We start from the raw sequence: 27,405 nt of genomic DNA, 5'->3' as shown, positions 1-27,405 counted from the left end.
ATTTGTAAAGCATGACTTGGAAGCATTTTATATCCTGTAAGTGTTTTAAAATTAATTTGTTCTTGAATGTGTCCATGTATGAATGAGTTTGGCATAAGCCTTTCAATTTTATGCTCCAGTACAGAAAGTGTACAAAGTACAAACTGTAAATCACCCTCTACATTTACTGAGATGGCTGCTCAGCTATGAAAAGAGTCTATCCAACTATTTTAAAGAAGATTTACATGCAAAAATAATAATGTGTGCAGTGGAGTTAACATGCAGCTCTGGGACATTCCAATCTAAAACACTACGACTCATGAAGTCCCAGCAGGGTGAAGCTTCCCACATATTTTGACTGGGTTGCAAAATGACAGGTAGAAATGATGTGGAGGCAGAATTAGACCCCAGTCCTGCCATAAGCTCCGTGTTAGTGGAGCCCAGCATTCGTATGGAGCCCAACTAAAGACAGTGGGCGCATGTGAAACACATTGTAGGGCTGGGACTCAGTTTGGAGAAAGATGATGTATGCTGGCTGAGTCTAAGTGCCTGTTGCTGAGAGCTGGTAAGCAGTGAGCACCTTCCACTCCCATTGAGGTCAGTGACCGCAATGTGTCGTTGAACTAAATGGAAGTTAAGGGAGCTCAGCACCTCTCCGGATGGGACCCTGAGAGACATCTAGGAGAACAGCCTTAAAAGGAAATAAACTACTCCCTGCCTGATCCAACTCCTATGGAAGGAAATGGCAGAGCTCCTATTGACTTCAGTGGTGCAGTAAAGGGCCCTTTGCTTCTTATGTTGTTGGTCAGATTAATAGTTAAAATCTGAGTCTGAAATGTATGTCCTGTAAACAAAAAATGAGTCTTCTGTTGTGAGGGGCAGAACTGTTGGGGAACAGATTAAAAAATATTGTATGTTGGCTATAATGACCTGAATGGCTTTTAAAAATTAAAGGAAATGGAAGGATTAAGTAAAAGAAAGCTCTTCTGATTGATTCTGCTAGAAGATCTTGAAAAGACAGGAATAAGAGCAGTTGGGAGAGGAAATAAGAAACACTTTTTTTTTTAAATTGAGTCCTTATGTTAGCAGTCATAATATACTTGCACTAGTCTATATATTAAGAAATGGTGATGGATGTTTCCACATCCTTTAAGCAAATGAGTTATATAAGGCTCATAAATTGTTTGGAAATGAAAAGGGATATGTAAATTACGTATTATTAAAGAGATTTTTTCAAAATAAGTAGAAGCTCTTTTTTCCAAACTCTTTATAATAAAAGTATAACAAGAATATGTATATATTGTTTTTTTCAAAAGTAGGTAAATATTATTCAAAACATTACAGCATCATTTTGTACCAGTCTTAATTTTAAAAGGGTTCTAATTACAAATTCATTCATACCTATTATATATGTATGCATTTCAAAACACAGCAAACCTAGTAAATGATACAATCTAAAACTTGACACTTAGGGAACGTCTACACTGTCCCGCAGTTCGGACTAAGGGGGGTTAAATAATGCTGCGTACCAAAGTGCTGTGCTGTAATTCCTCTGTATGTACATTAATGCAAACTAGGAACCTTTTAGATCAATGCCTGCCGTGTCCAGTATTCTAGGAGAGTTACAGTCCAACACTTCGGTGCACGTTGCTATTCACACCCCTATAGTGTTGACCTGCAGGGCAGCGTACACGTGCCCTTAGATTTGGTATGTTTCTCTGTCAGGACTTCATGTGAGTGCTCAGTGCTAGGATCCCTAATTGAATACTATGGACTAGACTGGACTCTTACAATCCAGCCTGAGGAAGGGGTACTGCATAGCTTCTCTGCCCCAAGAGTAGGGCAGGAACGCTAAGCATCGTAGTCTGGTTCCTGCTTCCCCTATGCTCTAGACAGGCAGTTGTGGTGTGGATTATTACCCCTTGGTGCTGCCTCCAGTATGTTGGCTGATATATTGGGGGCAGTTAGTCAGTATCCTGATCATTCCCCACCTACAAACTGAGTAGGGGAGTAACAGCCCAGAGGTAGATGTTCTCATCCCCATGGAAGCTTTAGCAATGCAAGTAGCCCGGACTTTAGAATATAAGCCCCCAATCTTGTAAAGCATTTAAATACATGTTTCAATCCCTCGTCAGCAAAGTGTTTGAGCTCACATTTTTAAATTCCATTGACTTAAGAATGTGTTTAAAGTGAAGCCTGTGCTGAAAGTATTTTGCTGAACATGGATGGATGGTTGAATTGGGAGCCTCAGAAGTATAATGGGAAATGCTGAGTACTCCCAGCCACATTAAATCAATTAATAAAATTTTTGGTAAAACTACCAGGTCTATCTGGTAATTTTCATGGGATCTTTAGAAGTCCACAACCATATGTGGCACCAAATTCTGCCTTTGGGGTATGCACATGGGGCTTCCATTAATTCCATTCAACTCTGTGAACATTCAGGGTCAGAATTTGGCCCATAACATCAGGAGGATGGCAGTAGCTATGGGTTAGGTCTAAGATGCCCGGCTTTCTAGACCGCAACATGTATGAGTAGCTCCATAGTGCCCAAAAATCCACATATGCAGGAGGTACTCAGGGATGCCATTCAGTACTATTTATTTTTGTAATGCTGTATCCACAATGAAGTGATTCCCAGAGTTCTGCCTGTCAAAGTAGTATTTGGGAGACTGACTTTACCATATCTTCCCATTGGCAATCCACATGGCAGCATCCCTCTTGGAAGCCACAGTTTCAAGGGAGACAAATCTGCAAATGACATTACAGAAATGGGCGGCCTACTGCTTCTTTTTATGGATAGCTCCAGTAACAGGACTATAGTGATGAATGAGTGCCTTTATATTTGAGGATTTCTCAAAATGTCTTGAATCAAATCGACCCAATTGTATGTCTCTTCATAATTTACTTTAAAACCAAAGCAAAGCTAAATTCAGTGATTAGGCTGTATGAATCTTAATGCTGAACTGAGCACAGAAGCTTACATGTACAAATAGAATTTGGTCCTGTGCTTCTCATTCAGGCAGAACTTTCATTGATTGCAATAGACATTTTGACTGAGTGCTGGACTGAGCCCACATAATTTATAGTTTATTTTGGAATATGATTTACAGTCAGTCATAGAGAAGAGCAAATAAGATGGCCGTCAGGCAGAATTTCAAGAAAGGAAATCACTGAGTCGTTTGGAGGGAGGATGAGATTTCCGTGTAGGCGAGGAATCCTTAGAATCACAAATGAGAGAGCGATTTCCAACTGTGGAAAGTCTATAAGATGGGGAAAAGGAGGAGACGAGAGGAAGTCAGTACTGGAGCAGTGAAATTAACAGAGAGGGAAGTAGGTAGATCTAAGGGTAGAAAGGTGGGGTGGCCTGATTCATGGGGAGTTTGGAAAACCAGATGCTAGTTTTGAATTGGATTTGAGATGGATAGGAGGCCAGTTAAGGTGAGAGAAGGGTGACATGGTTCTGTTTTGTGCAATTGGAGAGTATTCTGGCCACAGCATTCTGGACACTGTGAATTTAAGGGACAGGGATTTAGGGAGACTAAAGAGTTACCTTAACTAAGCAATCAAGATGGGAAGTGAATAAGTATACAAATAAGGGTTTCAACAGACCATCAAGGTAAGAACAAATAATATTATTTTATTAATCTAATAGGCAGATTCTAATGCTGGGTTCCCTCAATTCTATTGGAATTGGAAGTTGAAAATGCCCAGCACCTTGCTGGAGGCATCCAGCACCTCACAGGATCAAGCCCTAACACAGCAGAATAACATTTATATATTGCTGAAGTACATGCATATTGTACTCACTGGTGTCAAGGTAGCCTTTCACCATAACTGCTACTCATTTGAGGATCTATGGGTCATTCATTCACTGGTACTTTGAGGACCTGATGAAAGTGTCTCTGATGACCTGCTGTTGAAAATCTTCAAAAATAATTCAAAGGCAGGCTTCATTTTAGGAGATGTTCATGTCTGAAAAATACTAAGGAGGGTATTGTTCAAGAGAAATGTGCTAACCGCTTTACTCTAAAATAGATACATTGTATAGTCTGATGTATTGTTGAAACTCTCTGGATATTACAAAAATAGTCCCTTAAAATTTTGTTCTACGAATGTTCATCTGACAGATCTAGCCTCTATAGAAGTTTCCAAAGATTCAGATGATGTACTGCTGAGTTATCATCATCATCTACTGACGCAGAACTCTCAGCCTCTTCATCTAAATATATACTTCTATTAATTGGTACAATAGTTAAGAGAGGATGCAAGGACTAGATTAATTTACAGGGCTGTGCTGTGATGTATAATTTTAAGCAATTGCATCTCATTCTCAACATGGCAAAGATTTTTTTCAGTTAGTGATCTGGCACCATTTCATATGTCTTATAGGAGTATTTTCACTTTGCAAAAGTGTTGATTGCCATATTTCCATTAACTCTCCACTGTCCCCTCACAAATGGAACTATTTCTTAAGATTAATAATAGTGCTTATAATAAAAATGCTTATCCAGAAACCCTCTTCCTTCAATTTTGTAAATCACAGATAAATTAGAGTGATCCAAGGCTTAAGTGTAAATGAATCACACATGATCCTGGGAATTTAGCAACTGAATCAATTATTTTCCTTTTGGTTATGCTGTGGTTATTATAAATAACCTCCATGCTTAATCAGTGGAGACTTAGTCTATTAATTAAGACACAACAGGGCATGTATTATTGTAGTATTAAATCCTGCCAGTTCCCATTGGCAGGGTGCCATCAATACTTCTAGAAGGGTATTATTACTCTTATATACATAGTGGAGCATTTTATTGGCATCACTAACGGATGTTTTGTTGTTGCTTAAAAACAAAAATAAATAGATTTATTTACCTAAATAAACTGAGTTAGACCCTCTATATCTTATTTTAGAGACAAGAGCTTCTAATAAATGTAATTAATTCCCCCTGCGGCCCTAAGCTGAGGGGGTGCTCAAAATTATGACCACTCCAAAACTAGACTACATTTTTGTTTGCTTATGTTGCCTCTTTTTGACCTGAGTGGCCAGTCAAATTTCAGAGCCTGGGGAATGTTCCATTTAGGAGCAGAAATTGGGAGACTGGTATTTTCTTTGCTGCAACTTTGTTTATTTACAAGGAAGATACAAAGTCCTGCTTCTCCAAATGCAGGAGGAACCTAGAACAAAAGGAGCAGTTTCTTAGCTTCCAGCCCCCGAGCCTCTTTAGTTAACACCAGATCCAAAAGCTCCCTTTCTAGCTTTTTTCAGGGTCACACTGTTCTCACAGGCTCCTGCTTGGCTCTCTTGCTTTCTCTGCCTCTGTGTGTGTTCTTGTCTGTTCTTCGTTTCTGTTTGTTCTCTCTTCCCTCACATGTACACACGCACCTGGTCACAATACTTAGTGGAACTCCACCACCACCCTCATAATGCTAATTCCTGGGCCGACTAATTAGGCTTTGTTTTAGGTGTGGCCCTTAACTGTTTCTTACAACTATCTTAAATGAAGGGCTTGTTTACATATCAGTTTGAAGGAGATTTTAATTCAACCAGAACAAGATTTCATCCAGCTCATATATATAAACATAAAAGGCCAAGTGCTGATCTCGGTTACTCCAGTATCAATATGCACTAACTTATTCCAGATCTATCCTGGTGACACTGCGGATATGTACATGGCAGCTGGGAGGGTGCTGTCCACACAGGTACACAGACACATGCTAGCTCTGCTCAAGCTAGTGAGCTAAAAATAGCAATGTGGCTGCAGCAGCAGCCCAGGCTAGCCACCTGAGCACAAACCCAGGGACTTGGGCAGCATTGGACTTGGCTGGCTAATCCTAGTCACCATGCCACTTGGCCACACTGCTAATTTTAGCATATTAGCTTGAGCAAAGCTAGCATGTGTCTGTCTACCTGTACTTGGAAACACCCTCTCCCCTACACCCTGAAAGCAACATTTGGCCCAAAGCTTTTGCTTTAGTGTTCAACATATGACACAGGAGATGTCACTTAGGGCCAGATCCTGCTCACTTTACCCACATGTGTAGTTGACTTGATTTAAATGGGGTCAGTCAAGTGAACGAAGTTCAGCCCTAGGCCCCAATCCTGCAAACACTTTATGCATGAGAATAACTTTTACACTTATGAGGAGCACCAGTGTGGGAGTACCCATATGCATGAGTGCATTTAAAGGACTGGAGCCTTAGTCACAGCATACCTGAATAGGATAGGAATTTTATTGGGTTGTCTCTCAAGTATACCACTTTAGTGCCATGAGAGTGAGTTGTAATGACTGCTGCTTAATCAGAACAGAATCAAAATAACTCCATTTAATGGAATTTAATAATTCCATTTAACAGGAATGAATTCAGAGAGAGTCAAGGACTAAGTAGTATTACATAGGTGTAAAATTCTAAACTCCAGTCTTACAATACAGAAGCAGAGAAATAAATATTGAAGAAGAAACATGAAATGCTGGTTAATTTCATTTATTCAGTACAGTATTATATTTCCAGGTTTTTTCAGCCTCTTAATCAAGACCGCTGCTTTGCCTTGTATCTCACTACACAACCAATGTATGCATTAATCAACAACATCAGAGTCTTTTATGTTTCATTGCCTAAATAATGTGCACATAGGAGGCAAGCCAATACATCATTTTATGGAGGTTACACCAGTAGCAATATAAGCAAAGTCAAAGCTTCCAAGAAAATAGAAATCCAGCTATGTCCTAAAAAACCCCCCAAATTCATGCATTTCTTACCATCTGCTATAAATCTTTAGGAAGGTTAATATATTATTTTTACTAGAAGCATATCTATCATTCAATCAATGCATTTAGATGTTTTCTGGTGTATCTTTGACTTGTTTGAAACGGTAACTGATACATCAAACCAACTCTTCAGTCCTTTTGGAGACAGAGCATAGTTTGTCAAAGTGATACTGGTACTTGATCTATGTTCTTGGTTAAGAAATGATTGTCTTGGTCTATTCCGTCAAACAGTATCTATTCCAACTTTTCCTTCTAGGTTTCTTCTTCAATACTACAAATTAAGGCCACTTGTCTACTCAGTTTGAAATTCCTGTGTGAAAACTTCTCTCTCTTCCATTTTTATTACAGAGGTTAATTGTTTAATAATGTTGAATAAACATCTGCATTCACATTTTTCCTCATGAAAATTCTGTGCTTGCGGGTAACTTTTAGTGTCTCCATCATATGCACAGGTTACATGTATTCATACAAATACCTGCATACTTAAAAACATAAATAAAATAGGGAACTGAGGACCTGATCCTTTGAGATGTTGCATATCCTCAAGTCCCACTGACGTTCATGAGAGTTGAGGGAGCTTAAAACCTCACAATCACAGGCCCTCCATGTGTGCATAATTAATAGCACAAAAGATTTATACAATTAAAACCTAATGCACTGTGACTACATGCATGAGTAAGGATTTGGCAGTCTTGGGTTCTTTAAAATGGTACATGTTGTTTTGAAAACACAGCTAACAGCAATGAGCAGTGTACCTGCAAGACCAAAATAGGGGGGGAGGGATAGCTCAGTGGTTTGAGCATTAGCTTGCTAAACCCAGGGTTGTGAGTTCAATCCCTGAGGGGGCCATTTGGGGCAAAAATTGGGGATTGGTCCTGCTTTGAGCAGGGGGTTGGACTAGATGATCTCCTGAGGTCCCTTCCAACCCTGATATTCTATGTCTTTTTAATTTAATGCTGTAGCATGTCATCCAAAAGCATGAAAGATTTACATAGCTCAGGGTATACTTAGGGACATATCTCAGGTGTGGTTTTATCATTGATCAAACTAATTACTCTGGCATGTGGTAATTTTTTTTTCCTGTTACATCTTTTTTCAAATATTTTTAAAGCACTCGTGCAGACACAACATTTAAAATTGCTCACTGCTGGAAAGATGTTCCGAGGAGTCTTACTTCTCTCACAACGGAACAAGTTGCAGTATTGATCAAGGCTGTTTATTGTGGTTTTTTTAAGTCTTCATCATGTTTTCCTCTGTAAATTTTAGTTTTTCATCTGGTTCCTTGGTACATCACTGAATCATCCTTACCACTTGATTTTCACAAAGCTCCATTTCTATGGTTAGCAAAATAGACATGTAAGCACATCACTAGATAATTTCCTTCATCCCCTCCACACTGTTAGCACTAAATAAAATAATGAGATCATTTACCAACTAAACAATGTGTAAGATTTCATTTTATTTTACCTTAACCATTCTATTTTTCCCTCCCTCCCTGACAGACGATGGAAATGCTTAAAACAAACTAAGGTAGTATGAAACTGACTAATGTAAGTGTAAGCATGGCACCCAGTGGGACAAGCTGTAAAATGTTTGTGTGCTTCTGCCAAAATATGTTGCATGGCTTTCTGCTGTTGTCTTGTGTTTCTGATGTTAGGCAGCATGTTTCAGTAACTTGTAAGCATTTCATTTTATATTTATATTCCTAATTTTGGATTTGTAGTTTTAAATACCCCCTTTTTAAAATAGTCCTTGGCAAATTATCATAACATAGCTGAAAGCACTGTGAAAATTATTTGTTACAATAGTGTCCAGAAGCTCCAATCAGGACCTCGGCCCCTTGGGCTAGGTTTTGTAAAAACACAAAATAAGAGAGCATACATTTGGTATTCACATGCGTTAGGAGCAATGGGCCAGATTTTTAAAGGTATCTAGGTGCCAAGTGGGATTTTCAAAAGCACCAAGGCACTTCAACCTCATTGATTTCAATAGATGTTAGGCACCTATATGTTTGTGAAAATCCTACTAGGCATCCTAATAACTTTAAAAATCTAGTCAAGTGTCAATAATCCTGTGAACTCTTCTGTGGTTGTCCCTTGAAAATAACCCTCCAGATTGGCCATTGTAGAATTCAAGTCATGTTAGTGTGGCTGATTGCTACATACATCTAAGCCTTTCCCATGTGAGTGCTTTGTCACTAATCTTCTACTCTAAAATGAGTAACTTTTGTGTTACTTTATATAATGGTTGTTGTGTAGAAATCAAACATATTGTACTTTCACAGTAATATGTCCAAAAGATCATTCTCAACCAAAGAGATTATATTTTCCTTTTTTAAAAAAAAATTGTATAAAATGTCTGAGTGAATATAACACTCTTAATGCTGAGACTAATAGCACTACCCTGAAACAGGCAAGTTTTCCTACACAGCTCCTCCAGTGCTTCCCGTTAATGATCTTCAACACCCTTGCTGTTCCCATCCTGGATTTCTCTTGAGCAGAGACAGCCACTTATATTAAACTGTTTCATGGTTTTGTGATGTGCACAAGCTGGGAGTTGAATGAAACCACTGAACTCATTTTCATTGTGCCCTAAGCTATCGTTTGAAAGCAGATCACCAGAGGTGACAGGTCAGTGCACTAGCCCAGTGTGCCACTTAGCTCCATGTTTCTTTTCTTTTTGGACTCTAGAATAGAAGCAGTGAAAAGCACTTAGATATGCTGTGTATGCTCAGTTCAACTCCTCACAGTTGAACTACTCACTCGGGGTTTCATAGTTATATTTTATCATTAAATGAAAGTACAACTTCACCACAATATACACATTGCTCAAGTGCATGGAATTAACAATACACATTATGCGATAACAGAATAATTTACCAGAACTATGTCTACCTTCTAAATTATTGTGGTTATAACAACTAGAAATTTGACAGCCATCTACATGACGTTTTTACAGCTCTTCTCAGTTATCCAGCTTGAGAACTACTGCTCTCTTCCTTAAGGCACTAATGATTAGAACTAAAAGAGCTTTAAAAAACCCACCTAGTGAGCAAGGTCATCTTTTTATTCCCTAACAAAACAGATCACTAAGCTAACAAGGCTAGGGAAGCCTTAATTAATGTCAACAGAGCATTTTAAAAGCAAAGGGAAAATAGGGCAGTAAAAATAGTACTCTATAGAAGTAAGAAAAATTATTCTGTGAAATCATCCCAAGAGAAGCCAGGGAGCCTTATTGTCAGATATTGCTAATGCTAGGGGTAGATTACAGAAAAGTGTGGGAATAAGTAACACTGTCTTGTGACCTCACAATTTTCTTCATTGTGGGTTAGCCAAACCAGGTCGAGTCCCTGCAATGAAGACAAAGGCATGAGCTCAGAAATCAGAACATGTATTTATTTCTGCAAGAGGATAGTGAGGCAGCTCCCCTTCTCTTGCTCGTGCTGCTGACTCCTAAAAACGCTTTTGCTTTTCCTCCAGGCAGGAAGTGCATGCCCACTCTCCACTTCCTCAGAGTAGTGTCCTTCCCCACTGCACTGCAGAGATGCAGCCAGGACAGTAATCCTGTTACCATTTTATTCATCTCTGTAGTACCAAGGATCTCAAAGCACTTTACATACCTAAATTAAGTGTCACATCACATCCCTGTGGTAGAAAGAGATTATCCCTTATTTATAAAGTGGAAAAAGAAGGAGAGACTGGCCACAATCCAACAAAGCATGCTCTTAACTTTAAGCATGAAACTAATCCTACTGATTTCATAACGATAAGCACAAACTTAAGTGGTTTACTGAATCAGAGCTATAAAGAGGGCTAACTGACTTGCCCCAGGTCACCCAGAGAGTATACTTCATGCTTCAGCCTCTGGCCATTCATTATGATGTTTAGTTTCCTCTTAGCATTGGCATGGTGGAGATGGAATGTGCTAGAGACTGTCTTGCTGGTGCTAGGCTGAAGGCACCATGTCTTGCAGTAGTTGGCTTGCTCTGCAGCATCGTCACTCAGGGTCGTTTCCAGATCAGAAAAAGTCAGAGCCTGTAGCCCGCAGCAGATGTCGTCTGCATAGATGAAATTCCATGACTGGTCTGGTGGCAGGTCATTTCTGTACAGATTGAACAAGGTTGGGCCTAGAACAGACCCCTGCAGTAATCTGTTCCTCTTTTTTTTCCAAGCACTTGTTTTCTCACCCACATGCACCTTCAACCATCTGTCTCGGAGTAGCAGTTCGATGGCATCAGTAAGCCATGGTGGGAGGACTCTTGATATTTTAACAAGTAGACCCATATGCCACACCATATCATACGCTGCAGTGAGGTCAAGGAAAATACCACCTGTTTCCAGGTTTCACTGAAAATCATTTTTGATAAATATGTGATTAGCACAAGTACTTGGTCACGTGCTTCAACCTTGTCAAAAGCCTACTTGCTCAACATTCAAGATGTTCTCCACCTCTAGTGTTATTCACTGTAAAATTAGGCATTCTAAAACCTTGGGACACATAGAAAGCAGCGATATCAGGTGGTAGTTTGATGCCTGGTTTGGGTCTTTACCAGGTTTTGAGAGGCTGATGACTTTTGACATGCACCAGTTTTTCAGCCAGAGGCTGAAGCATACACAGTTTATTTAGGTCTGACCCTCAATCGAACATTGACATACAAAAGCCACGTGAGCAAGACAGCAGCAAAGGTCAAGACACACAACAAGCTTCTCAGCAAACTGGCAGGTTCTTCATGGGAAGCAGATGCTCCAACCTTAAAGGACTTCAGCCCTTGCCATATCATATTCAATAGCAGAGTACTGTGTGCTAGTATGTAATCAGTTGGCACACACCAAACTTGTAGATGTGCAACTCAGTTCAACAATGCTCACCATCGCATGAATTCTCTGACTGACTCATCTTTCCTGTCTTCCAGTTCTGAGCCACACTGCTCCCCCTTACATCAGGAGGGAGATTGCAGCTGGCAAATTGCTTGAGAAGGGATGTGCCAACCCAAATTGGCTCTTGTTCAATGACTTTTTAGTCCACCAGCTATACGTCTTTCATCATGACACCCACAGTGGTCGAGGTTGCCAAGCCAGGATGTGACAGCAGAGTCCTTGTGGTAGAAACACTGGTATTTAACATCAATCACCAATCAATTCCTTGTCATAGACCCTAATGCTCACCTTCCCAGCTTCGACCTGCCATGTTGTCAGTGGGCTCTTCTTAACCAATTCCGGATTGAGCAAGGCTTCTGTGCAGTCAACCAGCACTGTTGGGGTGTTCAAGACAATCCAAGCTGCAGCTGCAGCACAGATCAAACTATGATACACATTGTCGAGGGGTGCCCACTAACCAAATTCAGGGGTGGGCTCCGAGAGCTCCGCTTGGCCACTAAGAATGCTATTTCTTGCAGGGATGCCTGAATAATGTTTATAGTGAGGGTTCTGAGAGCGATGGAACCAAACTGTAAGGCCTGTATATAATGGAATCCACTTCAAGCAAGGGGGTGCAGCAGTACCCCCAGCACCCTTAGTTCCAGCACCTATGATTGCTTGGCTCAGTGAATACGCAAACACTAAATAAATTGTATCAGAGGGGTATCCATGTTAGTCTGGATCTGAAAAAAGCAGCAGAGAGTCCTGTGGCACCTTATAAACTAACAGATATATTGGAGCATAAACTTTCATGGGTGAATACCCTCTTCGTCAGATGCTGCATCTGACGAAGTGGGTATTCACCCACGAAAGCTTATGTTCCAATATGTTTGTTAGTCTATAAGGTGCCACAAGACTCTTTGCCACTAAATAAATAAATACCCAGAGAGTCTGTGGAAGAGAACCCTGGTCTCTAAATTCCCAATCTTGGTCCCCCAGCACAAGACCATACTTCCGTTGTGTGAGAGCTGTAATGACATACATAATGACAATGAAAAGTGTGATGATCTACCTACCCTCTGTGAGCACAGCATGATAATAGCAGGTGTTGCATTTGCTACATGTGGCTGCTGCCAGGAAAGGTAGGCCAAATATATAGCTCTTTCTTTGTTATGGTACCACTTGGTGTCCCTCTCTACTCTGTTAATTAGCATTCAGTCTGTCAACATAACCCAATAGGAGGAGGGAAAAGAAACCTAGGAAAACCAATAGCATTTTATCACCCTGTCAATAAATTAAGCTAGCAATTTATTGCTACACCTGGGTAAGCACACAGCACTGGTGTACATACAGCTGTACACAAATGGTTGATTTAGGATTTTCTAGCTACCCAGCAGTCTGATTTTTAGGGGCACGTTCTCATGGGACGTATCTTTAAATATACTTCCTTTTTGTATTCCTATTAACAATAATTGCTGTCGTGGTTTCACTTTTAGTGATCAACTTCTTAACCACAATGCTTTCAGGGGGAAATGGTGGTCTGAAAAATATTGAAGACAAAAGGACCATTTACCTGTTCCTGTGAAATATCGATGTACCTGTACTGCACCAGGTTTATGTTTCAAATCAAAATTCTTAACAGAAACCTAAATAGGCTGTACTGTAGGAAATGATCCTTGACTTTCTGGGATAGAAAAGAGCTATAATAGTACTATTCCGTCTCTAACTTATATGATGCTATCATATTCAAAAATGCAAGAATGTTCCCCCTCTGGTACTGGAATGAAAAAGCTGGCAGATATGTTTTTAGATTTCACAAGAGGGAAAAAAGGGTGGATGATGCGGGAAGGAGAGCATACCACCTTAGCATCTAGCTTTCTTTCTCAGGGCTAGCCAGGAAGAAAAAGCAGCAGGTTTTGTCACCTTAGTCTTGACCCTGGAATGCAGAGGGAACCATCATCAGGAAGTCCACAAAATGTGAGAAAACAGTTGTGCTGAAATAAAGACATAAAGCTATCTTCAGTCTGCAACACATTAGGGGGTTTTGTAGTAGGCTTCCTGGACACCTAAACCCAGCTCTGAAAGCAATGCTCATATATTCTCTGATTTGCTCAAATTCATCTTATCTATAAGGGGAAGAAAATATTGCTTCCATCTAGTTTGTACTTGAGGATATCTCAAGAAGTAAATCAAAGAATGCTAGGGATAAATCTTTGGAAAAGAGCATATCAAAACTTTAATTTGTTTCCACAGCTGTTGTAAAACTAACTTACTGGAGGCAATGTAATCTGAAAGTGGAATCTATACTAAAGTGGGAAATGACTCACCAGAAGAGCAAAGTCTTTATATCTCTCCCTCAGCATGACTCTGTGGGTGGCATGCTTGCCTGTGGGCCAGAAGCTGTGGAAGCTGTGGTATGTACATGATCCTGGAGGGGGGAACCGGTAAGAGTTTTGTCTGCATGAAATGCCGTCTGATAGAGCTGATGGAGGAAAAGATCCGAGGTTTGGAGATGCAGGTGGAAAGTCTGGTTGAGTTTAGGAAGGGGTTTGAGCAGATGATGGAGCAAAGATATGAGGTATCTGAAGGGAAAAGCTCAGACTCACGGATGGAAGCAGGGCTGGGGAATTTTGAGGGGAGACTGGATGAGGAAAGTGGTCAGTGGAAACATGTGACTCAAAGAACCAGGCAGAGAAAAAGAAGGGCTAGTGAAGGAGAAATAGAGCTTAGGAACAGGTTTGCAGAGTTGGAAAATGAAGAAGGGGCTCAGCAGGTAGTCGCTGAAGGTGGAAGGGTAAGGAAGAAGAGAAGAGAGGCTAGCCCTATAGAAAAAGGGGAAGAGTCAAGGGAGACTACACCAAATATGAGCCCCAGGAGGATACAGGATGGGTTGAAGAAGATTGTAAGGGAAAATAGGAATGGAAAGAACTTGCAGCCAGAGAGAACAGGGGAGACACTGGAGAATAGCACTGTCACCAGGAAAAGGCAGGTCTATGTGATCGGGGACTCTTTATTGAGAAGAATAGACAGGCCTGTAACTAGAGCTGATCCTGAGAATAGAAGGGTGTGCTGTCTTCCGGGTGCTAAGATATGGGATGTAGACCTGAGGTTGAAAAGGATCCTAAAGTGAGCGGGAAAGAATCCCCTAATTATCCTTCATGTGGGAACAAATGATACGGCTAGATTCTCGCTGGAAAGTATTAAGGGAGACTATGCTAGGCTGGGGAAGACGCTTAAGGAAATTGAGGCTCAGGTGATCTTTAGCGGGATCCTTCCTGTTCCTAGAGAAGGGCAACAAAGGTCTGACAAGATTATGACTGTCAACAGATGGCTTAGGCAGTGGTGCTATAAGGAGGGCTTTGGGATGTATGACCACTGGGAGGCATTCATGGACAGAGGTCAGTTCTCTCGGGATGGACTTCATCTGAGTAGGGAAGGAAATAGACTTCTAGGATTGAGGCTGGCACAACTGATAAAGAGAGCTTTAAACTAGGAATTGGGGGGAGATGGATGGGAGATGTCCAGAAAATCTCCACGCCAGATTTTAGCATTGAGAGGGAAGAAGATGAAGTAAGAATGGATACAGCCGTGGGTAGGAGAATGTATATAAGGAGTGAGGGCGGTGTGGATACTAGTCTAATAGGTTATACTGGATGTAGAATGACTGTGCCTAATAGGGTACAAAATGTGAGCGAGGCCAAACAGCAAAAATTAAGATGTTTGTACACCAATGCGAGGAGTCTAGGTAACAAAATGGAGGAACTAGAGCTACTGGTGCAGGAAGTGAAATCAGATATTATAGGGATAACAGAAACATGGTGGAATAGTAGTCATGACCGGACTACAGGTATTGAAGGGTATGTGCTCTTTAGGAAAGACAGAAACAAAGGTAAAGGGGGTGGAGTAGCATTGTATATCAATGATGAGGTAGAATGTAAAGAAATAAGAAGCGATGCAATGGATAAGACAGAGTCTGTCTGGGCAAAAATTACATTGGGGAAGAAAACTAGTAAAGCCTCTCCTACGATAGTGCTTGGGGTGTGCTATAGACCTCCGGGATCTAATTTGGATATGGATACAGCCCTTTTTAATGTCTTTAATAAAGTAAATACTAATGGAAACTGCATGATCATGGGAGACTTTAACTTCCCAGATATAGACTGGAGGACCAGTGCTAGTAATAATAATAGGGCTCAGATTTTCCTAGATGCGATAGCTGATGGATTCCTTCATCAAGTAGTTGCTGAACCGACTAGAGGGGATGCCATTTTAGATTTAATTTTGGTGAGTAACGAGGACCTCATAGAAGAAATGGTTGTAGGGGACAATCTTGGCTCAAGTGATCATGAGCTAATTCAGTTCAAACTAAATGGAAGGATTAACAAAAATAAATCTGCAACTAGGGTTTTTGATTTCAAAAGGGCTGACTTTCAAAAATTAAGGAAATTAGTTAGGGAAGTGGATTGGACTGAAGAACTTATGGATCTAAAGGTAGAGGAGGCCTGGGATTACTTTAAATCAAAACTGCAGAAGCTATCGGAAGCCTGTATCCCAAGAAAGGAGAAAAAATTCATAGGAAGGAGTTGTAGACCAAGCTGGATGAGCAAGCATCTTAGAGAGGTGATTAAGAAGAAGCAGAAAGCATACAGGGAGTGGAAGATGGGAGGGATCAGCAAGGAAAGCTACCTAATTGAGGTCAGAACATGTAGGGATCAAGTGAGACAGGCTAAAAGTCGAGTAGAGTTGGACCTTGCAAAGGGAATTAAAACCAATAGTAAAAAGTTCTATAGCCATATAAATAAGAAGAAAACTAAAAAGGAAGAAGTGGGGCCGCTTAACACTGAGGATGGAGTGGAGGTTAAAGATAATCTAGGCATGGCCCAATATCTAAACAAATACTTTGCCTCAGTCTTTAATAAGGCTAAAGAGGATCTTGGGGATAATGGTAGCATGACAAATGGGAAGGAGGATATAGAGGTAGATATTACCATATCAGAGGTAGAAGCGAAACTGAAATAGCTTAATGGGACTAAATCGGGGGGCCCAGATAATCTTCATCCAAGAATATTAAAGGAATTGGCACCTGAAATTGCAAGCCCATTAGCAAGAATTTTTAATGAATCTGTAAACTCGGGAGTAGTACCGAATGATTGGAGAATTGCTAATATAGTTCCTATTTTTAAGAAAGGAAAAAAAAGTGATCCGGGTAACTACAGGCCAGTTAGTTTGACATCGGTAGTATGCAAGGTCCTGGAAAAAATTTTGAAGGAGAAATTAGTTAAGGACATTGAAGTCAATGGTAAATGGGACAAAATACAACATGGTTTTACAAAAGGTAGATCGTGCCAAACCAACCTAATCTCCTTTTTTGAAAAAGTAACAGATTTTTTAGATAAAGGAAATGCAGTGGATCTAATTTACCTAGATTTCAGTAAGGCATATGATACCGTGCCACATGGGGAATTATTAGTTAAATTGGAGAAGATCGGGATCAATATGAACATCAAAAGGTGGATAAGGAATTGGTTAAAGGGGAGACTGCAACGGGTCCTACTGAAAGGCGAACTGTCAGGTTGGAGGGAGGTTACCAGTGGAGTTCCTCAGGGATCGGTTTTGGGACCAATCTTATTTAATCTTTTTATTACTGACCTTGGCACAAAAAGTGAGAGTGTGCTAATAAAGTTTGCAGATGATACAAAGCTGGGAGGTATTGCCAATTCGGAGAAGGATCGGGATATTATACAGAAGGATCTGGATTACCTTGTAAACTGGAGTAATAGTAATAGGATGAAATTTAATAGTGAGAAGTGTAAGGTTATGCATTTAGGGATTAATAACAAGAATTTTAGCTATAAGTTGGGGACGCATCAATTAGAAGTAACGGAAGAGGAGAAGGACCTTGGAGTATTGGTTGATCATAGGATGACTATGAGCTGCCAATGTGATATGGCTGTGAAAAAAGCTAATGCGGTTTTGGGATGCATCAGGAGCGGCATTTCCAGTAGGGATAAGGAGGTTTTAGTACCGTTATACAAGGCACTGGTGAGACCTCACCTAGAATACTGTGTGCAGTTCTGGTCTCCCATGTTTAAAAAGGATGAATTCAAACTGGAGCAGGTACAGAGAAGGGCTACTAGGATGATCCGAGGAATGGAAAACTTGTCTTATGAAAGGAGACTTAAAGAGCTTGGCTTGTTTAGCCTAACTAAAAGAAGGTTGAGGGGAGATATGATTGCTCTCTATAAATATATCAGAGGGATAAATACAGGAGAGAGAGAGGAATTATTTAAGCTCAGTACCAATGTGGACACAAGAACAAATGGGTATAAACTGGCCACCAGGAAGTTTAGACTTGAAATCAGACGAAGGTTTTTAACCATCAGAGGAGTGAAGTTTTGGAATAGCCTTCCAAGGGAAGCAGTGGGGGCAAAAGATCTATCTGGCTTTAAGATTCTACTCGATAAGTTTATGGAGAAGATGGTATGATGGGATAATGGGATTTTGGTAAATAATTGATCTTTAAATATTCAGGGTAAATAGGCCAAATCCCCTGAGATGGGATATTAGATGGATGGGATCTGAGTTACTATAGAAAATTCTTTCCTGGGTATCTGGCTGGTGAATCTTGCCCATATGCTCAGGGTTTAGCTGATTGCCATATTTGGGGTCGGGAAGGAATTTTCCTCCAGGGCAGATTGGAGAGGCCCTGGAGGTTTTTCGCCTTCCTCTGTAGCATGGGACATGGTTGACTTGAGGGAGGCTTCTCTGCTCCTTGAAGTCTTTGAACCATGATTTAAGGACTTCAATAGCTCAGACATGGGTGAGGTTTTTCATAGGAGTGGGTGGGTGAGATTCTGTGGCCTGCGCTGTGCAGGAGGTCCAACTAGATGATCAGAATGGTCCCTTCTGACCTTAGTATCTATGAATCTAAGCTCCCAAACTTCACACTGCTACCTATTGCATCACTTGGGAGAGTGGGATTTCAGCTTGAAGATCACATCCTTTGGCTGAAATGTTACATTGAGTTCCCTGCTTCCTGTTTCTAGTGACTGTACAGGTTGAAGAGAGAGAGAGAAAATCCTGGTGTGTTGGCCAAGATTTCCTCTCAATAACACTACTTCTGAAGTTCAATGCTGTGTATTAGCTGCGCTGAGCGCACAGTGGCTGCTAGAATTGGCTACAGACACTCTCACTACACTACTAGCATCTATTTGGTTTATAAACCTATCTGCGCTAACTTAAATATCAGAGGCATTTTACAACACAAAGCTCCATTCTGGAAACAAACAATCTGGACCTCCATATTTGAATCTGGAAGCTTGTGGTGGAATCAAATGTCTGATAAACTAAGCCATTTGGAAACAAACAGCCCAAATGTTGCCCTGACTGCACAAGCGTGGATACTTGTGGAAAGAACAGCATAGCTCAGAATTCCACATGAGGAGTTTTCTCTGAATAGTTTGATCAGGGCCTGGGACTTGCTCCCACTCAGAACTGTCAGCGGGTTCTGTACCCTAAACAGCAGATGCGGGGCAGAAACAGCTGTGGAAAGTTTTGATATACTCTTTTCCAAAGATTTATCCCTAATATCCTTTGATTTATTTCTTAAAATATCCTCAAGTACAAACTTGGGCACGTCAAAGAATATATGAGCACTGCTTTCAGAGCTAGGTTTTGGTATTCAGGAAACCTATAGCAAAACCCTCTTCACTCCACCCCCTTAACCAGGGGCCATTCCCTTCTCCATGGCAGCACAACTCCATGGGTTGCTGTGAACACCACAAGCAGCAAAAACAAATCCCCCCCACACACGCAAAGGAGGAGAGGTTGCAGACGAACAGAGGAGTTAATATTGGCTAAACAAGCAGTAATTTCTTGGAGGGTTGGTACCCCAGATACAGGGCCAATGCAAGCACTAGGCAAACTAGGTGATCACCTAGGGCGCCAAGTGGTTGGGGGCGGCAGTGGAGCGGAGGTGATCTGGGGCAGGGGGGCGCGGGGAGGGCCGCCTGCAGCAAGTAACGGGGGGGCGGCGCACAGGGGAACTGCTCCCTGCCCCAGCTCACCTCTGCTCTGCCTCCTCCCCTGAGCACTGCCCCGCTCTGCTTCTCTCCCTCCCAGGCTTGCGCGCCAAGTGATTGAAAAGGAGTACTTGTGGCACCTTAGAGACTAACAAATTTATTAGAGCATAAGCTTTCGTGAGCTACAGCTCACTTCATCGGATGCATTTGGTGGAAAAAACAGAGGAGAGATTTATATACACACACACAGAGAACATGAAACAATGGGTTTATCATACACACTGTAAGGAGAGTGATCAATTAAGATAAGCCATCACCAGCAGCAGGGGGGGAAAGGAGGAAAACCTTTCATGGTGACAAGCAAGGTAGGCTAATTCCAGCAGTTAACAAGAATATCAGAGGAACAGTGGGGGGTGGGGTGGGAGGGAGAAATACCATGGGGAAATAGTTTTACTTTGTGTAATGACTCATCCATTCCCAGTCTCTATTCAAGCCTAAGTTAATTGTATCCAGTTTGCAAATTAATTCCAATTCAGCAGTCTCTCGTTGGAGTCTGTTTTTGAAGCTTTTTTGTTGAAGGATAGCCACTCTTAGGTCTGTGATCGAGTGACCAGAGAGATTGAAGTGTTCTCCAACTGGTTTTTGAATGTTATAATTCTTGACGTCTGATTTGTGTCCATTCATTCTTTTACGTAGAGACTGTCCAGTTTGGCCAATGTACATGGCAGAGGGGCATTGCTGGCACATGATGGCATATATCACATTGGTAGATGCGCAGGTGAACGAGCCTCTGATAGTGTGGCTGATGTGATTAGGCCCTATGATGGTATCCCCTGAATAGATATGTGGACAGAGTTGGCAACGGGCTTTGTTGCAAGGATAGGTTCCTGGGTTAGTGGTTCTGTTGTGTGGTGTGTGGTTGCTGGTGAGTATTTGCTTCAGATTGGGGGGCTGTCTGTAAGCAAGGACTGGTCTGTCTCCCAAGATCTGTGAGAGTGATGGCTCGTCCTTCAGGATAGGTTGTAGATCCTTGATGATGCGTTGGAGAGGTTTTAGTTGGGGGCTGAAGGTGATGGCTAGTGGCGTTCTGTTGTTTTCTTTGTTGGGCCTGTCCTGTAGTAGGTGACTTCTGGGTACTCTTCTGGCTCTGTCAATCTGTTTCTTCACTTCAGCAGGTGGGTATTATAGTTGTAGGAATGCATGATAGAGATCTTGTAGGTGTTTGTCTCTGTCTGAGGGGTTGGAGCAAATGCGGTTATATCGTAGCGCTTGGCTGTAGACAATGGATCGAGTGGTATGATCTGGATGAAAGCTAGAGGCATGTAGGTAGGAATAGCGGTCAGTAGGTTTCCGATATAGGGTGGTGTTTATGTGACCATCGCTTATTAGCACCATAGTGTCCAGGAAGTGGATCTCTTGTGTGGACTGGTCCAGGCTGAGGTTGATGGTGGGATGGAAATTGTTGAAATCATGGTGGAATTCCTCAAGAGCTTCTTTTCCATGGGTCCAGATGATGAAGATGTCATCAATGTAGCGCAAGTAGAGTAGGGGCATTAGGGGACGAGAGCTGAGGAAGCGTTGTTCTAAGTCAGCCGTAAAAATGTTGGCATACTGTGGGGCCATGTGGGTACCCATCGCTGTGCCGCTGATTTGAAGGTATACATTGTCACCAAATGTGAAATAGTTATGGGTGAGGACAAAGTCACAAAGTTCAGCCACCAGGTTAGCCGTGACAGTATCGGGGATACTGTTCCTGACGGCATGTAGTCCATCTTTGTGTGGAATGTTGGTGTAGAGGGCTTCTACATCCATAGTGGCTAGGATGGTGTTTTTAGGAAGATCACCAATGGATTGTAGTTTCCTCAGGAAGTCGGTGGTGTCTCGAAGATAGCTGGGAGTGCTGGTAACGAAGGGCCTGAGGAGGGAGTCTACATAGCCAGACAATCCTGCTGTCAGGGTGCCAATGCCTGAGATGATGGGGCGTCCAGGATTTCCAGGTTTATGGATCTTGGGTAGCAGATAGAATACCCCAGGTCGGGGGCAAACTGGATACCATTAACTTAGGCTTGAATAGAGACTGGGAATGGATGAGTCATTACACAAAGTAAAACTATTTCCCCATGGTATTTCTCCCTCCCACCCCACCCCCCACTGTTCCTCTGATATTCTTGTTAACTGCTGGAATTAGCCTACCTGCTTGTCACCATGAAAGGTTTTCCTCCTTCCCCCCCTGCTGTTGGTGATGGCTTATCTTAAGTGATCACTCTCCTTACAGTGTGTATGATAAACCCATTGTTTCATGTTCTCTGTGTGTGTGTATATAAATCTCTCCTCTGTTTTTTCCACCAAATGCATCCGATGAAGTGAGCTGTAGCTCACGAAAGCTTATGCTCTAATAAATTTGTTAGTCTCTAAGGTGCCACAAGTACTCCTTTTCTTTTTGCGAATACAGACTAACACGGCTGCTACTCTGAAACAGCTGATTGGCGCCGCAAGCCTGGGAGGTGGGAGAAGCGGCAGCCTGCTCGGGGAGGAGGTGGAGCAGAGGTGAGCTGGGGCGGGGAGTTGCTGCACGTGGCTCCCCGGGCCAAGGGGAGGGAGAGGCTGCAGGGAGCTGCCGCGGGGGGGGCTCCCTGGGCCAAGGGGAGGGGGCAGCGGATGGGAGCTGCCGCAGGGCGGGGGGAAGGGGGGAGAGGAAACCTCCTTGCACCGGCCCTGAAAGTGTCTGCGGGCCCCCTCTCCCCCCACTCCATTACTGCACAGTTGGCTCAGCAGAGGAGCTGGGGCTAGAGGCTGAGCTGGCCTGCGAGCAGAGGGGGAATGAGAGCAGAGCTGGGCTGGGAAGGAGCAGGGGGTGGGGTGGGGTGGATCTGTGGCTGTGGCTGGAACTGGGCAGAGGTCAGAGCAGAGCTGCAGCTGGGGCCAAAGCTGGGCTGGGGGCAAAGCAGGGCTAGGTGGCACTCCCTCCCCGCCCCCCCATGGGGGCTCACCTGGGCCCCACCGTGCACCCCCCGAATGTTCCTTTGTGCCCCTCTATAGGGGGCGCATCACACAGTTTGGGGACCACTGGACTATAGTGAGAGTGGCAAAAGAAGGTATTTACAGAATTTATGAGAAAATTAAGACAAAAGTGAGAATTATACAACTTCCTTGAAAAGCATGGCAACTATGCAGTAGTACATGGCAATGCAAATGTGTTAGTTCATAGTAATGTTGTAAATAACCTGTATAATTTCTTATATGGAAAGTACAGGTTTCTAGTACTTGTTGTCACTGAGACACCTGTACTCTCTTATCCACCAATAAGGAGATGCGAACATAATTAATGTAAACATTTCTTTAGAGGAACTAGATTTAGTCTCTCTGGTGTTGGAACAGGGCATATTTCTCTGACCTTTCACTAATACTGACTCAGCAGAACAACAATAGAGCAGTTTCCACAGCTTAACAGATTCATCCAGGACACCACTTCCAACACCACATCACTTTTCTTCATGTTCTCAGCTCTCAGTTATGTTAACATACACAACACCTAGATTTATTTCTATTATCTGCCAGTTGCACAAAATATAGGAGCAACATGCACTTTAACTGGTATGACAAACAGCTGCTACATAAGGCTGCATGAAGAAAAGGTCTAAACTTCCACCAAATCCACAGTTCCGTGACCCATCAGACACCTTGGTGCTTTGCATAGAGGGAACCTTGCACACATATACTGTGTAGAAACAATCTTGGTGCATTGGAGAAAGTAGCTAGAACAGACAGAAGTAGTTATTTCAGAGTGACAGATCTGCTCTCAGAATGGAGCATAAAATAGTTAGCAAATGCATGCAGTAGTTTGAGGTTATTTTTAATTTTGTTTATTTGGGGGGTAAAATTTCTAAGACACTAGAAGTCTTTATTAAGTTGGACTTCTTATTAATTGTGAATCCAAATTTCAACTGTAAGAAAGGCTCATAAAATGGAAATAAAAGAGCAAAGTTCCAAGTCTCATATGTCTGGGTCAAGGTCATTCTTTGAGGCCTTGTTCCTAACTGACATTCCAGTGGCTGCTGCTCCCCAAGAGTGATCTGGCACCATGATTTTGGATTATTTCCCTGTCCATAATGGTGTAGTGCATGAATAGGATGCATTCCAAGGTCTGTGGTATCTATATTATGTCCTTTGCTTCCTGTGTTGAGGTTGAGGCTGAGGAAACCCACAAGACGGAGCAGTGATTTATAGAATTTAAGGTCAGAACAGATGCAATATGCGGGGCCAGCTGCTCTTCCTGCCAGTCCATCAGTGCAGCCTCTGCTGCATGCCAGCTCTTGCTTAGCAGGGCCCGGCCCCCATCCCGTTTCCGGCCGGCACTGGCTGCGAGCTGTGGTGGCTGGTGAGTGCTGGCCGGTGCCAGGTGGTGGCCGGATAAGTGTCGCCTCTTTTGCAACATGCATTGGCCCTTTACATGCTCCACTCTCTCGCTGTCCTCTCCCTGCTTTGCCCCTTCAGCCCCGCAACCCTGCTGCTCCTCCATATCTCCCCTGGTCGGGCACATCCCACTCCCAGCGCTGTGTGGAGAACCAGCCCCTGGTCGGAGTGCTCAGCTCATCAACAGCCTGGCCGGCAGGTTTCTTCTTTCCCCCACTGCCTCTGGCTGGGCTAGTGCCCCAGGAAAGCCCAAGACCCTCCAGCCCAGGGCACTGGCCAGGAGGAGCCAAGCCCTGCATATGCCAAAGCTCCGCACAGCGCTGTCACAGGGAAGCCTCTCTGCCCCTCAGCTAAGCTCTGAAGTGACAGGAGGGAAGCGATTTCCAGCCTGCTCATGCTCTGGCCCTGCAGGCTGCACAGCAGCCCCCTGGGCAGAAGCTTAGCACCCTCTTCACCAACCCCCACCTCCCTGCGCCCCCCTCTGGATCCTGCCTCTAGGGAGTGTGGTGGGCCTGCTCCGTCCCCTAGGCACCTTTCCCTGCTGAGCCACCTCTCTGGCCCAGTTCGCTGAAGCCCCTGCAGTCAGGTTCCCTGGGCCCTGGTGCACAATTCAGCCTAAGGGCTTAACCCCTTCCTGCCCAGGCTGTAGCTGGGGGACAGGAGGTGGATGGGTTATGTCTGTGGCCAGCAGCAGCCTGGAGGTGTTAGCTGCCTTTCAACACTGTGCGGGCAGGAAGGGACAAGCTGCTTCCAGTGGGAGGGGTGGGGGAGAGATGAGCTCTGCAATCACATGGGCTAAGTCATCCCTTCCCCTCTCCTCCTCCTCTCCTGAGACTGGAAGCAGCTCCCGTCCCTTCCCTCCCACAGAGTGGCAAAAGGCTGCTGCTGGCCATGTTCTGGTGTCAACCCTGGCAGAAATCTGGGAAGGGGGGCATGTGACCCTGCATGCCCCCCACCCACACACATAAGTGTTACCTCGGGAAGATGCAGTGCCAGATACCAGGAGAGGTGGGTCCATCCAAGGGGCCCAGCCAGGCATGGAGGTCAGAAAGCGCCAGGTAGGGAGGGTCGGGTTAGTCAGTCACCCTCCATATGTGAGAGAGGTGTACAGCAGTGTATGTGTGTGTGTGCATCACCCCCCCTACCCCTGTATGTGCCACCCCTCCCTGTGTGAACCCTGAAGCTTTAAAGATAAAAAGGTAAATAAAAAGAATCCAACTACGCAGGTTTTTTTTTTTTACAGGGGCTCAGTCAACTTGATGTTAATTTGAACGTTTGTACTGTGTAGTTCTGATTGATTGCCATTGAATTCGCTTGAATACGAGTAATTTTACCAGGTGTCTCATACTCAGCATAGGGAAATATGGTCATCCTATCCCATGATGGAGAATCTGTCACATCCCTTGGTTGGTTGTTGCAATGGTTAATTATGAATTAATTATCCTCACTGTTAAAAAATGTGCTTTATTTTGAATTTGAATTTTTCTAGGTTCAAATTCCAGCCACTGTATCTTGTCACAGTTCTGGCATTCTTCATTTGTTATGTTGTCATCTGTCCTATGGTGCAACAAGGGTCAAAGTCTCATTCTGGAGCATAGTGCTTGGCTAGTTTCTGTGTTGGTACTAGCTGCTAGTGGGCAGGGCCATGGCTCCTCGCTTGCCCTCTCAGTGCCTCTCTGATAGAGCTGTCCAGGCACAGAGAGGGCAGCATGTTACACTCTCTGACAAAGTGGCAAAGAATACCACCCTGGTGCGTGCTCCCTGGGAGCCTTCAAGAGGAATTGCGGCAGAACCAGCCCAAGTTCCTCCAGGGAGCTTCCGCTGTAACACCACTCCTACATACAAGTTCCCCAGAGATTGCCAAGGGCAGAGTCTAACCCCAAATTAGGCCTCTTAAAGGATGAGTGTAGAACTGTAGATTGTAATTTGGATGTAAGGTCCAAATTAGATAGCAGGTTTTGTCAGAGCAACATCTGGAGCTACAAATCTGGCAGCTCCATCAGATGCATCTAAAGCAGCTCTAAGGGAGTGCTTAGAAAGAGCTTCTTGAATAATGCCTTTGAATAACTGTCTATAAGACTCATGCAAAAAGTTTAATGAAGGCAGCATCCTGATTTACAAATCGTATCTGGAAAACAAAGCTTGGTAATTAGCTCTCCTCATGAAAAGTGCTGCTGAGGAATAAGCTTTCCTTCGCCAACAGTCATGCTTGCTCAACACTTTATCGGGAGAAGCAGAGTGAAACCTCCTCTGAGACTTAGAACTGTCATTAGCCACAGCTAGAAGTCTGGAGAAGGATGGGTGAAAAATTAACTAAAGTCTTGTTTACATAATTGATAGAATCATTCTAGTTTCTTAGCAACAGGAAGAAAAGAAGCTGCTTGAGATCTGAGCTGTTTGGTCAAATGTAACAGGCCATCACTTTTCATAAGGGGTCCCTTTATTTTTATCCTGTCGCAACTTAAGGTTTATGTTCCTTCTTAGACACAGAGGACTGAAACAACTCTGCTTCTATTGCCAAATAATTTATGAGCTCCTGAAAAGCTCTCATACTACCAGGAAAGAAAGCATCATCATCATCAGACACATAGTCTACTGAGGACCATTGCACCAGCTAGAGTGACCACGGTTGATGGCATTGCACCAGGCATTATGTAATTAAGTTTCTGGATTTCACTCAATCCTGTGAATCCACAAATCCCTGGGATGGCCCCACAGGTGGTGCCGGGTGGGGTGAGAGCATGCACCCCTTCAGACGTCGACAGAGAATTTGAGAGCACGGTGTGCTGGAGTGTTTTTGCCCATCTTGGTGACATGGCTGAAGAGTATGCAATGCCACTTTGGAATATAATGAGCTACTGAAGGAAGGCCAGGTTTCTATGAGAGTATGACATGTCACACACAAAGTGAAACCACTTTATGCTCAGGGTTTGGTGCTGACAGCACATATGGAACATCTCAAACTTCTCCAAATCTGCTTGTAAGAAGGTCCAGGGTACTGACCCACACAGCAACGCAGGTAGTACACAGGTTTGATAACTGTTGAACTCAAGACAAAGACATTTTTGTGTCCATAAGTGACATGTGGACTTTAGGCAAGAGGTGATGAGATCTATTTGTCGAAGAACGTCTGGTCTATTGTGACCATTTAAACTCTGCTTGCATCCCAGGCAGATGATCTCATCAGTGCTTTCTATGGTACTCGAACCCATCTGCACCAGGGGTTGTGTTAGCCCAGCTCCAAGATTCTGGACCTTGGTCTTCACCATGAGACATTGAAACCTATAGAGCAGGCAATGTCTTGGAGACCTTGAAGGGCAGAGCTGAAATTCTCTGACTTCTCCACAAGCAAGGCAGCATCGTCAG

The 27,405-nt window shown here is 43.1% G+C and overlaps 1 protein-coding gene across 3 annotated transcripts in view; it reads left to right on the top strand.

Annotated features, from left to right (window-relative positions):
- Positions 1-27,405, top strand: part of LHFPL3 (LHFPL tetraspan subfamily member 3) — a 416,938-nt gene that overhangs the window by 348,374 nt on the left and 41,159 nt on the right. Inside the window, exon 3 of one of the 3 annotated variants that reach the window (XM_038388039.2) lies at positions 8,252-8,279. The exons of 1 other annotated variant lie outside the window; for it this stretch is intronic. In XM_038388039.2, coding sequence (XP_038243967.1) covers positions 8,252-8,268 — 17 coding nt within the window. In that variant the 3' untranslated portion in view covers positions 8,269-8,279. Of the gene's footprint in view, positions 1-8,251; positions 8,300-27,405 lie in introns of all 3 variants that reach the window. One more of the 3 variants, XM_038388038.2, reaches the window with a different exon arrangement.

The sequence above is a fragment of the Dermochelys coriacea genome, chromosome 1 (assembly GCF_009764565.3).
Source record: "Dermochelys coriacea isolate rDerCor1 chromosome 1, rDerCor1.pri.v4, whole genome shotgun sequence".
NCBI classification, from domain to species: domain Eukaryota; kingdom Metazoa; phylum Chordata; order Testudines; family Dermochelyidae; genus Dermochelys; species Dermochelys coriacea.
The sequence above is the reverse complement of the archived record's forward strand: the minus strand, read 5'-3'. Positions and strand labels throughout refer to the sequence as shown.